Genomic DNA, 15,485 nt, shown 5'->3' on the forward strand with positions numbered 1-15,485 from the left:
TGTCATGCTTCCTCTGTCTTCCATAGGTGATCAATGATGGTGACTATTAGTTAGGTTTCTTGTTACTTGGAGGCAGTCGGGGTCCTGTCTTAAGAACATCTTGTTTGTTTTACAGCTTAATGTTACAGTGTACTCAGACTGCGTTGGCTTGAAACACTGGTTATCAGGTTAAGCAGGTACTAAAGACTCAGTCATTTTCTTCTGAGTCATAGTAAACTAGTGCCCTAGGGGAATAGATTTGAAGGAGTTTCTTCATTTTAGATATAGCAAAATTCAAGATTTTTTTTTTAATTTGGAAAATACATTTTTTATTTTTATAAGATGCATTTATTGTGTAAACTGTGGAACATGGACAACTGCAAAAGTCCAGGGGATTTATCAGTTTTGATTTGATTCTGCCACAGAGGGTATTCTTGCTCAGGATGCTGAAAAAGAGAGTGGTTCAAAATAGGCCTAGTAGGGAAGAGACTGTGATATAATCCTTTGCCAATCTATCTTGAGTTCCTTTAGGTGGAATTTTAATGTTCGTGAATTAATTGGTTTGTGCCTTTTTGGCAGCTGTCAAAAGTTTGGTTCCATTTTATACCATATGCATGTCTCTGGATTTCAGCATAATTGGGGAACTAGAGACCTAGAGGTTGGAGAACAGAAAAGGGGGTAAGGCAGGAGGCAGCCCAGGGGAGAAGTTTTCCAATGAGGCCAAAAGGTCAGGAAAAGTAAAACTGAGGCCAAAAACTGTGTTCTGGTGGCCTCTTTGATGAAGGAGGGAACTGGGATGTACTTAACAGTACTTAACAGTAGGTGCTTTGGCAGAAAGCCGTTAATAGATAGAGCAAAGGCCGTGTAACCCTGGCTAGTGGAGAAGGGCTCTAAAAAGTCACTTAATTTGGTCCCTTGTGGTGATTGATAAGGCAAGTGGACATAGAAGACTTGTTGTTGACTAGTGTTGACTGGCTCTTCAACATCCTGTTTTAGCCAGTGGCTGCATGTTCTTTGGGATTCCTTTAATGTAATTAATCTTTGTATTTCTAAGTTATTGGCCATTATGTGAAAAATTATGTGATTTGTAGTGAAAAACATGAAAGAATTTTGTTCTTAAGAAAGAACAACACAGTCACGGATGTGTCAAACACAGCTTATCCAAAACTCTTTCCCCAGGGTGGGACTGGGAAGCAGAATCATATAGGGAGTCAAAAACAGAATGGTGTTAGATGTTTGGTGGACCAGACATAAGAAAATAAAATTTCTTGAATGGGTAATACATGTACTTGATGAAAATTCAAAAGATAGAAAAGGTAATATGATGAAAGGTGAAACTCCATTCTACCCCTGACTCCCAGCTAACCAGTTGCCTCCTCAGAGATAAACACTGTTTGTTTCTTGTCCCAGAGATCTGTGTATGTAAGCATTTACATATTTCAAAGATTTTGTTCACTGTAAAAGAATGTATAAATACAGATGAACAGAGAGAAGAAAATAAAAATCACCTGTAAGCCCACTGCTAGGCATAGCCACTGTTAATAGTTTGATGTGTATCTTTTCAGGGCTTTTAAAAATGCATGTATGTGGAGCCGGCCCCGTGGCTTAGTGGTTAAGTGCTCACGCTCCGCTACTGGCGGCCCGGCTTCAGATGCCGCGCGCCGACGCACCGCTTCTCCGACCATGCTGAGGCAGCATCCCACATACAGCAACTAGAAGGATGTGCAACTATGACATACAACTATCTACTGGGGCTTTGGGGAAAAAAAAAGGAGGAGGATTGGCAATAGATGTTAGCTCAGAGCCAGTCTTCCTCAGCAAAAAGAGGAGGATTAGCACAGATGTTAGCTCAGGGCTGATCTTGCTCACAAAAAAAAAAAATGCAGTATGCTTACGTATTTGCTCTCTTGCACTTAAGAAAAAATTTTTTTAATCCCTTGAGTAATACATGAATACACTCCTATTGTTAAGAACAAATTCAAATAATAAATATTAAGCCAAAGTCTTCCTTTACACTGCCTCCAATTATATGCCTTCTCGTCAGTAATAACCATGGTTATCTGCTTGTTGTAATTCTTTGAGCATTTTATATCTATGTATAGATGTGTATTGCTGTGTTGTGTTTTTCATGAGCTGAAAAAGCAATATCTTGTTATTTTAATGTTGTCTCCATGATTACCAGTTAGGTTTAATACTTTCAAATGCTTAGTGAGCATTAATATTACCTTTTCTATGAATAACCTGAACTATACATAACATTTGGTAAACTGCTTTCGTTGCCTTTTATGTTATTAAATATTCCTCTACCACGTTGTCTTATTTATTTATTTTGTGTGTGTGTGTGAGGAAGATCAGCCCCGAGCTAACATCTGCCAATCCTCCTCTCTTTTTTGCTGAGGAAGACTGGCCCTGGGCTAACATCCATTCCCATCTTCCTCCACTTTATGTGCGATGCCACCACAGCATGGCTTGACAAGCGGTGCATCGGTGCGCGTCCGGGATCCGAACCCCAGGCCTCCGCAGCGGAGCACATGCACTTAACTGCTAGGCCACCAGCCCGACCCCTACCACGTTGTTTTAAAATGGCTGTTAACATTGAATGGATGTGTCATAGTATATATAATTTATACCGTTATCATTGTTATGATGCTTGGTAAAGATCTTATACTTGTATGATCCTTTTTTTGAGAGGCATTTGGTCAGATTAATGCTGTTATAATTAAGTAAAGCTTTAGCCATTTTGTTTACTATCATTGGTAAGATTTGCATTTACTTGTTTAACCACTTTACTGCATATATTAGATCATGGACTCAGAACGTTAACAATAGCTATAGTTTCCTGTGGTAACTACTGGTCACCTCGACTAGACTTAATCCTAAATGTCTCTAGTTATACATAAGTTACTTGTACTTCTTCATATGTTTGATTGTGCCTATTACAACAGTACCTATTTGTTTTTTTAGTTTTCTCTAGGTAAATCTTACAGGCAGCTAGTTGTGCCCAGACAAAAAATATGTTAGGAGAGCAGAAAAAGATCATTGTGATTTTAAGTAGAAAGCATCAAGGAGAAAAGGTTTAAAACTTGGGCTCAGCTGTGAAGGGTGGGAGAATTCAGAGAAGAATAAGAGATTATTCCAAATAAGGGGAAAGTATGAGGAAAGATAAGCAAGTGTGTTTGGAAGGAGAGTGGATAGAGTGAATGGATCAAAGTGTTCAAGTTGGAAAATTGTAAGAAAATGTTGGAAAGGCAGCTTGAGTCAACATGTAGAAGGCATTTAATTAATGCCACATTATGAGTTTTGGATTTATCTTATAATAGATAGGATGCTTCTGTGGCATTTTGAGCAGGGAATGATATGAAATGATATTTTAGAAATATTAATTAGATGATATTATACAGGATAAATTGAGGATAAATAGAAGGGAAGAGAAGCTAATTAAGGCATTCATTACATTTGAGTGAAAAACAATGGGCAGCATGATAGCAATGGCACTTAGAATGGAAAGGAAGCTGTAGATGTAAATAATTGTATGAACAAAGGTTTGTGGGGAGAGAAGTTGAAGTGGAAATAATCATGAGGAGTTTTAAAGATCAGCATTATTTATTTATTTATTTTTTTGTGAGGAAGACCAGCCCTGAGCTAGCATCCAATACCAGTCCTCTTCTTTTTTTGCTGAGGAAGACTGGCCCTGGGCTCACATTCGTGCCCATCTTCCTCTACTTTATATGGGACACCACTACAGCATGGCTTGCCAAGCGGTGCGTCGGTGCGCGCCCGGAATCCGAACCGGCGAACCCCGGGCCACCACAGCAGAGCGCGCGCACTTAACCGCTTGCGCCACCGGGCTGGCCCTGGAAGATCAGCATTATTGAAGTATAGTTTAAATAAATGCAATTCATCCATTTTGAGTGTACAGTTTGATGAATTTTGACAAATGTACACAGTTCTGTAACCACTACCATGATCATGAAATAGAACAATTTTATCACCCCAAAAAGTTCCCTTTTACCTCTCGACAAATAATCCTCTCCCTCCAGCCCTGGCAACCTGTGATGTACTTTTTATCACTATAGATTTTTTGTTTTGTTTTTTACCTTTTCTAGAGTTTCCTATAAATGGAATTTTATAGTCTTTTGTGTCTGCCTCTTTCACTTAGCAAAATGCTTTTGAAATTCATCCACGTGTGGCATGTTATCAGTAGTTCCTTCCTTTTTATTGCTGTGTGGTAATCTGTCATAGGGATGTACCACAATTTGTTTATCCATTCTCTGGATGATGGGCATTGGGTTGTTTCCGGTTTTTGGCTGCTATGAATAAAACTGCTCTGAACATTAGAATACAAGTCTTTGCCTGAACATAACATTTTTATTTCTCTGGAGTAAATGATACGAGTTGGATTGTTAGGTCATATGGTAAGTGTATGTTTAACTTTATAAGAAACTGCCAAACTGTTTGGCAAAACTGCTGTATCATTTTGCACCAGTCATGTAAGAGAGTTTCAGTTGCTCCACATCATTGTTAACACTTGGTATCATCAATCTTTTTAATTTGAGCTAATAATAAAGTTTTTTTTTTTTTTTTTGTGAGGAAGGTCAGCCCTGAGCTAACGTCCATGCCAATCCTCCTCTTTTTGCTGAGGAAGACTGGCCCTGAGCTAACATCCGTGCTAATCTTCCTCCACTTTTATGTGGGACACCGCCACAGCATGTCCTGACAAGTGGTGCATCAGTGCACGCCCGGGATCCAAACCCGGGCTACCAGCAGTGGAGCACGCGCACTTAACTGCTACGCCATGGGGCCGGCCCCTTGTTGTTTTACTTTTTAAAAAACTTTTTTATTTGAAAAGAATTACAGGCTCACAAGAAGTTGCAAATATAGTACAAAGAAGTCCCTTGTACCAATCACCCAGTTTCTTCCAGTGGTAATATCTTACATAACTATAGTTATCAAAACTAGGAAATTGACATTGGCACAATACAATTAGCTAGACTGTGGACCTTATTCAGATTTCACCAGTTTTTGCATGCACTCAGTTTTTATTTTCTCCTATGTCTGTATGTATAATTCTATGACATTTTAAAAAGTAATTTTAAGAATAGCTTGGATTTACAGAAAAGTTGCAAAGATAATCCAGAGAGTTCCCGTATAGTGCTCGCCCACTCTCCCCTATAACATCTTACATTTGTATGGTAGATTTGTTACAGCTAATGAAGCAACATTGGTATATTACTATTAACTAAACTGCACACTTTATTCAGATTTTACTAGTTTTCCCCCAATGTCCTTTTTTAGTTCCTAGATCCCATCCAGGATACCACATCATGGTATCATGTCTCCTTAGGCTCATCTAGATGGTGACAGTTTTTCAGATGTTTCTTGTCTTGATAATCTTGACAGCTTTGAGGAATACTAGTCAGTTATTTGTAGAATGTCCCTCAATTTAGTTTGTCTGATGTTTTTCTCATGGTTAACGTATAACGGGGGTTATCGGCTTTTGAGAGGATGACCACAAGGTAAAGTGCCATTTTTATTGCATCATATCAGGGATATATGCTATCAACTTGACTTATCACTGTTGATTTTGACCTTGATCACCTGGCTGAGGTAATATTGGCTAGGTTTTTCACTGTACAGTCACTTTGTCCCCTCCTTTTCATACGCTACTCTTTGGGAGCAAGTCCCTAAACACAACTTACATTCAAGGTATGGGGGACTTAAATTCAGCCTCCTGGAAGGGGGTTTATCTACATAAATTATTTGGAATTCTTCTAACAAGTATTTTTTAACTTGATGGAAACAGCATGAGTACTGAATTAGTGTAACATATCTGTTCTTTGCAGGGTGGGAAACCCCGTAAACACCGGAAGGATCGGCTACAAGATTTAATTGATATAGGCTTTGGCTATGATGAGACAGATCCGTTTATTGATAACTCCGAGGCTGTGAGTAATGTTTCTTTAATATAGCAGCAATTTTTTGTCTGTTTGGGTTAGAAGTCAAGGGTAAAGTAACTAAAATAGCTCGTTGAATGTTTTTGCTTACTAATCTCCTATTGATGTACATCTAAATGGTTTCCAGTGCTTACAAATAATGAGCATATGTGTACCTTTGTCTTTATGTACTTGAGTAAATATGTATGTAATATAATTATAGAGTGGATATATGTGTAGGATAAATTTCTAGCCGTGGAATTTGTTGATCATAGGGTATTTACATATTGAATTTTTTATTGATATTCCCAAACTTGGGGAGGTGCATTTTGAAATGACTACCAGATAAGAACTGTGTGGATCTTGAAGATTAGAGCTACTGGTTGAATTTAATCTGGCAGACATCTTTAAAGTGTACTTAATTTTTTATTGCTACCAAGCCTTACTACAATGGCAGTAATTGAATGCCAGCCTTTATCACTAGTCTGTTTTGATCAAGCCCTACAACTTTTCCCCCAGAATCCTCTTTCCCTTATAAAAGGAAGGGGAACTTAGGAAAGCTTTTAAGGACTGTGGTAGTCCGTTGATCACGCAGGAAATGAATGAGGACTTATGGTGTTTTGGGGTAGTTAAGCTATATGTTCTTACATTATCTCAGTGTACTAGAGTAATCTAAACCCTGGGATTATGATATCCTCTGCAGTGTGAAATGATTACTTAGGATGTACAGAAAGTGACAGTAAGGTGACTGTTAGACTCCCACAAATTAGTATGTTTTTTTCCTGTTACCACGGTGCTTGGTTGTACAGATAGGACAAGGCATATATAGTGTAGGAGGATGATAAGAAGGACTTCCAGCATGAGGCATACTGGGTACCCTGTCATACTCCTAAAATAACTTAGTTTTGGTGTCCTGACATAAACTCCTTTACCATATCAGACACCCTAGTCTGCAGAAGTAAAATATTGACAATGCCCATTGGAGTAAAGAGGCCTTCCTGTTACTGAAAAGGTTGTCAACCAGTAGGTTAAGGCATGGGATGTTTTCAAGAGTCTTGATCCCGGTTTGGAACTGAAGTCAAAATTTCTAGATTCTAGACCTGACTCGGGTTTCTGGTTCGCCATGTGACCAAGAGCAAGTGTTTTAGCATCACCCAGTTTTCTCTGCTGTGACTGACTTGCCCATCAGATAAGCTGATGACATGCTGAAAAGCAAAAAGCAAGTATAAAGCATTAGTATTAGTGTTAACGTTATATGTAAAGTAGATTTTGAATTCTAAATAATCCAAAAAGGAACTCAGCCATATATAAATGGACATTGCATTTACTCAGGCTTATATAAATAGCATTTTTAAAAATTAATAAACTTAACCTTTTTATAGCAGTTTTAGGTTCCCAGCAAAATTGAGCGGAAGATACAGAGATTTCCCATATATTCCCTGCCCCAACACGTGCACAGCCTTTCTCATTATCGGCATCCCCCAGTTGGAGTGGTACATTAGTTATAATCAGTGAACCAACATTGACAAAGTCCGTAGTTTACCTTAGGGTTCTTTCTTGGTGTTGTACATTCTGTGGATTTTGACAAATATATAGTGACATGTATCCACCGTTATAGTATACAGAACAGTTTCATGGCCCTAAAACAATGCGTTCTACCTATTCATCCCTCCCTAACCCCTGGCAATCACTAATCTTTTTACTATCTCCATAGTTGTACCTTTTCCTGAGTGTCACACAGTATGTAGTCATGTAGTATGTAGCCTTTCATAAATAGCATTTTTAATATCTTCTTTTGTAGCACTCAGAATGTTTGAATACAGTGTTTTTCAAACTGACTTTTGCAGCCTGTAATTAGATTATATATCAATTTAGGGTGGTGGCCAGCATTTTTAAAGAAAATGAAATAGAATAGGAGCTATCATAGTAAATCAGTGGTAGATTATGTGATTTTTATTGTGTACGTGTGTGTGCACGTGTGCTGGGTTTTGATGTGTAATGTATTTTCCACTTGGGTTGTGGTGAAGAAAATTTGAAAGCCATCAATAAGGGTAGATTTTGTATAAGTTGTATAAAAGTCATACAGTTAGTTATGGACACTTATAGGACAAGATAGGTCCCTGTTTTATCAGAGGAAATTGAGCTAAAATACATGTTGTTCATTGACTTGCAAAAGCATTTTGTGTTGTTATCCTTAGCAGATTGTTTGGTTCTTTTTATGAGATAATTCAGACATAAAACTGTTTTGATCTAACCAAATGATTCTGTTCTTTTCATTGATTCTACTGTCAGCAAACTTTCACTGTTCGTATATTATTCGATAGAGACTGAAAATAACCTGGTTCTAATTTTCAGAATCGTGTACTACTTATTACTATAAATACCTGAAAATAAATGCTTTTGAAGATTATTTTTAGTCTCACATATATGCTGCCAAATTTTAAAAAGACAAAATTTTTTTTTTTGTTATTAATAAAGAACAATATCAGGCACTTTTATTTAGGTTGTCTCTTAAATTTCACTACAGCTTTGTGAAGTCATTAATATTGTCCCTGTTTTACAATCTCAAAATATTGATGTTAAGTGATTTGCTCTGGGTCATAATAACTAGTCATTGACAAAGGATCTGGATCCAGGCCTTCTGATTCTTTTTTTTTTTAATGTAATTTTATTTATTTATTTTTTTCCCCCAAAGCCCCAGTAGATAGTTGTATGTCATAGCTGCACATCCTTCTAGTTGCTGTATGTGGGACGCGGCCTCAGCATGGCCAGAGAAGCGGTGCGTCAGTGCGCGCCCAGGATCCGAACCCGGGCCGCCAGCAGCGGAGCGCGCGCACTTAACTGCTAAGCCACGGGGCTGGCCCATAGGCCTTCTGATTCTTGAGTTTAGTGCTCCATTGCCTCTTAACACATTCTACTTAAAGGCTAAATTAAATATGTATAAAGAGTTTGTTCTCCTGAAGAGTGTTCTAATAGAGAAGGCTCAGGAGAATACTGCGGAAGAAGACAGATGTTGAGCACGTCCACATTGCCCAGTAACCTGGTAGTATGTGTGTGTCCCACGTGAGAAGCTGTGTGGTGTAGTGGGTGGGTTGGAAGTTAGCTAGTGACTCTGCCATAAACTAATAAAATTACTCTGGCAAGGTTCTTAACCTCTCTGAATCTGGTTTTCACTTATAAAATGGGAATAATATTTGCCTTCCTTGCCTCACAAGGGTATCAGGAGGACCAAATGAAATAATTTATATGAAGGAGCATTGAAAATTATGAAGCAGTATACAAGTATATGTAAGCAAAAAGTACAGGTGTATTTATCTTAATCACGTTTTCCAAATAATTACTGCAAAGTCTTTTCACTTTTAATCCTTTTCTCCTCCCGTCAGTCCTTCCCTTGCAGATAGTGCTGGCCTCTTCCTGAAGGTCTCACTTGTACATCTGTATAGGAGCTCATCAAGTGGAGCAACAAGACAGGATTTCATTTATGTTTTCTTCTCACTTTCTTTTTGATTGATTATGATTAAACCAGCCATTCTTTCTTTTTCCGCTCTCCATATAATTTAAAAGGATACAGGGTAAAATCACTAATTTTGTACTTAGCCTTAACATTCTTGGAGTAACTAGTACGTTGTGTATGTTCCTTGCCCATGGCAAAGAATTTTCCTTAAAAATCTGACTTTCTTAAAGACTAATTATGTAATATGAAGAACCCCTAAGTAGAGTTCTGGGGACCCCAGGTAGCAGACATCTTGCCTCTGTTAGAAAAGTAGTTCCTTTTTTCTCTTCCGCTATGAATACCTTCATTTGGTTAAGATTGACTTTCATTTAATATTTGCCTTTTGTCCATCTTCATCAGAGGAGATAATGATAAACTTTAAAATCTAGGCTTAGAGGACATCAGCTTTAAGTGATATTCTAGTCAGACCTTCAGTCTGATTTAGACAATTGAAGCCCCTTGCTCTAAGCCAAGTGCCTGGCTCATTAGAGGCCCTCAGTGTGTGCTTACTGAACTGGGCAGTTCTTTTTCTGCTTCCCTTTAAAACATATATATGCTATTTTTCTTTTAAATATTTAAAAAATTTTCCCCACCTTAAAAGCTTACAGCTAAGACAGAAGAAATAACTTTGTTATTCTTTATAATTTCCTTATGAATAAAATTATATACTGATATGGTAGGAAATGAAATTTGATCTTTGTCTGGACATTTAGTCATCTGTTTTACCTTGTTTCAATTTCTCCTCAGAATCATTTGTCTTTAAGAATAGTAGCAATGATCCTTAAATTTTTCTCAGCAGATATATTTAGAATTTGCTTCATTATTCCAGAAGTTCCTTTCTTAGTAAATACTGAATGATCAGAGCTCATTTTTATTCTAGATATTAAGTTTTTCTAAATTTATTCCACAAACTTTCTCATTGCAGTCAGTTTTGCAGTTAGAATTTAAGGAGGTTGCTGACATGGTGATTGAATTTCTTTGACATATTTATAGAATTAAAGACAATAGGATATATCTGAAATCTTTTTTTTTTTTAAATCTAGTATGACGAATTAGTTCCTGCTTCTCTAACAACAAAATATGGAGGCTTTTATATCAACACTGGAACTCTACAATTTCGCCAAGCTTCAGATACTGAAGAAGAAGATATTACAGACAGCCAAAAGCACAAGCCACCCAAAGTGAGTTTATCCAGTGTTGCAACAGTAATGAGAGCGTTCAATTAATAGGATATACTTTGAATTTTACTTGTGCCACGGCTGCGAGTAGAAGGAAAAGTAAAATGCTAACCATTGTTTAATGAATCTATAGGTTATTTACATGCTTTAAAGTAAAATTATGTAGATATGGGGAAATTGATAAGGAATTATATTTGCTTTTAAAACTTCTCTCTCCATATGTGGTCTAATAATCTACTGTTTCTGGGATAAGGTTAAGTTCCTAGGTTAAGACTTGGTATAGAAATGACTGTTAATAGCTGTTACCTTTCTTAAGATGTAATTTGTAAGGAAAATTCTATAGAATATATATACTGTATTTGGGAAGTGGATAGAATGTCTTTAGATAAGTGTTTCTTGAAATGTGATCCAGAATTTTCTTGAAGTGGATTGTAGCAGACTCACCAAAATGTTTGTTCAAAATGCAGATTAAAAGGCCCTACCCCAGGTAACTGAATCAAAACCAGGGTTGGGAGTGCTCATGGACCCTAAGAATCTGCATTTTTAATAAGCAGTTCTAATGCACACTGAAATTTGAGGAAAACCACTGCCCTTGATTCTGGATTGCTAACATCAGAGAGGAAAGCATTGATACTTACCTAAGTTGTGCATTCTTTTATCATTTTGCAGATTCCCAAAATAAAAGAAGATGATATTGAGATGAAGAAGCGGAAGCGGAAAGAGGAAGGGGAAAAGGAGAAGAAACCAAGGAAAAAAGTACCCAAACAACTGGGGTACGTGAAATTAAACATAATAAGGGAACTAGTGTCATAGCGTGACTAACTCTCCTTGTAGAAAGATATATTTAGCATTAATTAATTCAGCTTAGCTGGGTCTAATTTAATACAGTATTTATAAATATCACTGACCTATAACTTATATTTTAATAATATATTTATTAATAAGTAGAAGCCTTTGTCATCCTGGAGACCTCATGGTGTTTTAGATCAGATTTACAAATTGGTTCATTAAGTATTTTGCTCATTACAACTTTTTACCAGCAAGAACCAGTTTGAAAAAGTGGTATAAACATTGAACAAATTGTTTTAATCTTTTTATACTAAAACTAAGCTTAGATGCCTAGGGATTGAGGATTGGTAGTAGTCTATGTGTAAAAGATTTATAGTCTATGTGTAAATGATTTATTGTTGTTTTAATATAAAAAAAGTCATTTATTTTATTTTGCTATTCTTAACGCTTGTGACTTTAGATAATGATATTTTCTCTAAAAACCAAGTAAAATTTCTGGAAAGCCTTAAGTCATAGGAATAAAATGTTTGTACCATGCAGTCATAAAATTACCAATTGCCCCTACTTACATCTCTGGCTTTTTTTGCAGAACTAAGGGACAGAAACTTGTGAGAGGCTGGATTTTCCTCCCCTCTTTAGCAGGGGAGGTGCATCTGAATTTTGAGCTATCAGTATCCAAAAGGTTGATGTAGGGAAGTATTTATCACCTCCTAAGCATGAGATTATAGTGACCCTTGAGTCATTAAGAAATTATTAAGAAAAAACATATATATTAGTAATGTTGTTTTAACTGTTCATTATTTACAAGTAAACTTCTTTGGGAACAAAAGCTAGAAGTAATGCCTTTTATTGAATTTATCGTTTTCTCAAATGTATAACTTATTCATTGAGTACCTACTGTACACCAGACACTGTTCTAGGTTTTGGGTATATAATAGTAAATGAAACATGGGCCTGCCTTCAAGGTACTAATAATGTTTTAGGCTCTGTTGTGCACACAGAAGCATATAAGCCATAGAATTTAGAAAAGATCTTAGAGAAAGTGATAGCTAAACTGAGATCACCCTTTCCCCACAGTTCCTGTAGGGAGAAAGATGTCATTCAAAATTACGCATATCTATTTGATTGCCTCACACGGCTGTTCCTAGAATAGAAAGTGAAAAATGATCAGAAGGTAGAAGCAGATAGAATGGGGTCTAGATAGATGACATGGTGATGGATGAAGGTTCACAGATTCATACAGAGGATTTTGTGTTTCTTTGGCATTTTGTAGCACAGACCACCTGGGGTAACAGTTTGAAGGTGTACTGTGTGGGCTTCTCTGGTGGTCAGACAACTTTGTTTTCGGCCAATATGCATTTCTTTACTTAGTTAATTGTTTAGGTGACTGTAGATGTGCTAAAGAATGTGAACATTCCAAAAAGAGTAGTAAGTTTAACTTAGTGTACTTTAATAATCCTGAGCTACATTCAGTTTTGTTTCTTTCTTTTGACTTCATTCCTTTCATTTTCTTCACTCTAATGGCCGTTTACGTATCTACCTTTCATAAGTGACAATCCAGTTGATGATGAAGATGCTATTGTTAAATTATAATTTAATAAGAAATTTGCTCTCCCACCTATCAAATGATTATTTTAATTCTGTACCTCTTATTTACATGGGGCTTTTACCTTTCAAATCATACATAGCCTAACTGATCACTTTTTTCTTCACAGGGTTATGGCTTTAAATTCACACAAGTCTGAAAAAAAAAAGAAACGTTATAAAGATTCTCTTTCGCTAGCTGCCATGATACGAAAATTTCAGAAAGAGAAGGATGCATTAAAGAAGGAGTCTAACCCCAAAGTCCCAGTGAACTTAACTTCCTCTCTGAATAAAGCCCCCTCCTCAGCTGTAGCTTTGGGAAATGATGTCTCGGACTTAAATCTGAACAATGCTGATCCGGACCTCCCCATTTTTGTTAGCACAAATGAACATGAACTATTTCAGGAAGCTGAAAATGCCCTAGAGATGCTAGATGATTTCGACTTTGAAAGATTACTGGATGCTGCTTCTGATGGTAGCCCCCTTTCTGAGTCAGGAGGAGAGAATGGAAACACCACTCAGCCAACCTACACCTCCCAGGTTATGCCCAAGGTGGTACCTACACTCCCAGAGGGTCTACCTGTCCTTCTTGAAAAACGTATCGAAGACCTCCGTGTAGTAAGTGTAATAATTCTCGTTTTTTATTTGTTTCACAAACATAATAATAAATGCTTTTTTTAAGACAAAAGTAATAACCCACAATCGCAACACCCGTACAAACAATAACATGTCATTTTATATATTTCCTTTTAGGCATTGGCTATATCCATAGGCCTTTATTTTTAAATAGAAATATATATATAACTACAGTTATAATATGGGTACAGTTGATTATTTTATTATTTCATTTCGCCTCATAAATATTTTTCTGCATAGGTTTTATAAATACAGTTTTTTTGTTTTTGTTTTTGTTTTTGTTTTTTGTGAGGAAGATTAGCCCTGAGCTAACATCCATTGCCAATCCTCCTCTTTTTTTCTGAGGAAGACTGGCCCTGGGCCAGCATCCGTGCCCATCTTCCTCTACTTTATACGGGACGCCTCCACAGCATGGCTTGATAAGCGGTGCATAGGTCCACACCCGGGATCTGAACCTGTGAACCCCTGGCAGCCGAAGTGGAGTGTGCAAAGTTAACCACTACACCACTGGGCCGGCCCTTGTAAATATAATTTTTGTTGGCTTACATAGTCATGTAAAGAAAATAGAGGGAAGGTAGAAACAAATGGTAACGTTGCAGAAGTGTACCTGAACTTGATCCTAACTGTGTTGACATCTAGTTATTTTATAATTGATTTTACCAGCTAATCCTTTCCAGCTAATGAGCAGCTTTAGTAAGCGTGCACTGTGTTCCCACTAGGACAGAATTAGGAGTTGAGCTTTTAGCATGTTACAGTCGATTTCTCTTCAGATCAACTTGGATTGATAATCTTCATTGGTTTAACTAGCTGCAAATTCAGGTAAATGTCATCACACTTCTCCATTTAATCTCAGGGAAATATTATTTTGACTTAAAATATGCCAAACCTGGCTTAAAATGCCCTTTTTGGTTACTTTAGCATGTTTATCTGATCTCATGCCATATTTTAGTCCTCTCTTTTCCACTGATTACAAGGGTAAAACACTATAAAATGTATTTCGTACATGGGGAAAGATCTCTCATAATCTGACGTTCCCTACCTCCAGTTGAGATAACCACAATTAAATTATTTATTTTTCTGGATTTTAATCCATGCATTTGCAAATATTATATTATTAAAAATAATTGTTAATGGGATTGTAATGTATGAGCTGTTCTACAATTTACTTCTTTCTCCTAGGATTGCAGTAATCCATTTAAATCACATTTTAAAGTTTATTAATTATCTCTGTGTTGCATTTATTTCTCTTAACCATTTCTAAATTTTAAATAGGATTAGGGATTTATCTGTTTTTTCCAACAACTAGCCCATGGATTTTATTTATCAATTCTTTTTTTTTTCTTTCTATTTTTACTTCTTTAGAGTTTCGTCTGAGGTGATGACATGCTAATTAGTTCCTCTATATATTTACTTATTTTAATGTACTTCATTAGTCCAAGACTTAGAGAAGTGTTAAAATATCTTATACCCAGTGTTTCTTAGATTATAACTTGTGTTTACTGTAGTTTTTGCTTTGTTCTTTTGTATGCCATGTTGTTTGGCCCATAAGATTCTTGATGGCTAGATCCTCATTGTGATGATTATCATTTGAAGGTGACCCTTTTTGTGCTATTAATGCTTTCCACCTTGAATTCAATTTTGTCTGATTTTACTGTAGACTCCTTTCTCTTTATTTGTTTTTACATGGTATAGCTTTTCCCATAATTTTATCTTCAACCTTTTTGAGTTCCTATATTTTAGCTCTTTCTCTTATAGACAGCATATAAATGGAAATTTGTTTATTGACCTCATCTGAGACTTTTTTTTCTTTCCTTTGGTGAGGAAGAGTGGCCCTGAGCTAACATCTCTTGCCAGTCTTCCTCTTTTTGCTTGAGGAAGATTGACTCTGGGCTA

At 36.6% G+C, this 15,485-nt stretch overlaps 1 protein-coding gene across 2 annotated transcripts in view; it reads left to right on the forward strand.

Annotated features, from left to right (window-relative positions):
* The window catches only part of UBN2 (ubinuclein 2), a 75,187-nt gene that overhangs the window by 15,906 nt on the left and 43,796 nt on the right, over positions 1–15,485 (forward strand). For both annotated transcript variants that reach the window (XM_058531093.1, XM_058531101.1), the window contains exons 3-6: positions 5,823–5,924; positions 10,449–10,586; positions 11,253–11,356; positions 13,088–13,574. In XM_058531093.1, coding sequence (XP_058387076.1) covers positions 5,823–5,924; positions 10,449–10,586; positions 11,253–11,356; positions 13,088–13,574 — 831 coding nt within the window. The remainder of the gene's footprint in view (positions 1–5,822; positions 5,925–10,448; positions 10,587–11,252; positions 11,357–13,087; positions 13,575–15,485) is intronic.

The sequence above is a fragment of the Diceros bicornis genome, chromosome 3 (genome assembly GCF_020826845.1).
Source record: "Diceros bicornis minor isolate mBicDic1 chromosome 3, mDicBic1.mat.cur, whole genome shotgun sequence".
NCBI classification, from domain to species: domain Eukaryota; kingdom Metazoa; phylum Chordata; class Mammalia; order Perissodactyla; family Rhinocerotidae; genus Diceros; species Diceros bicornis.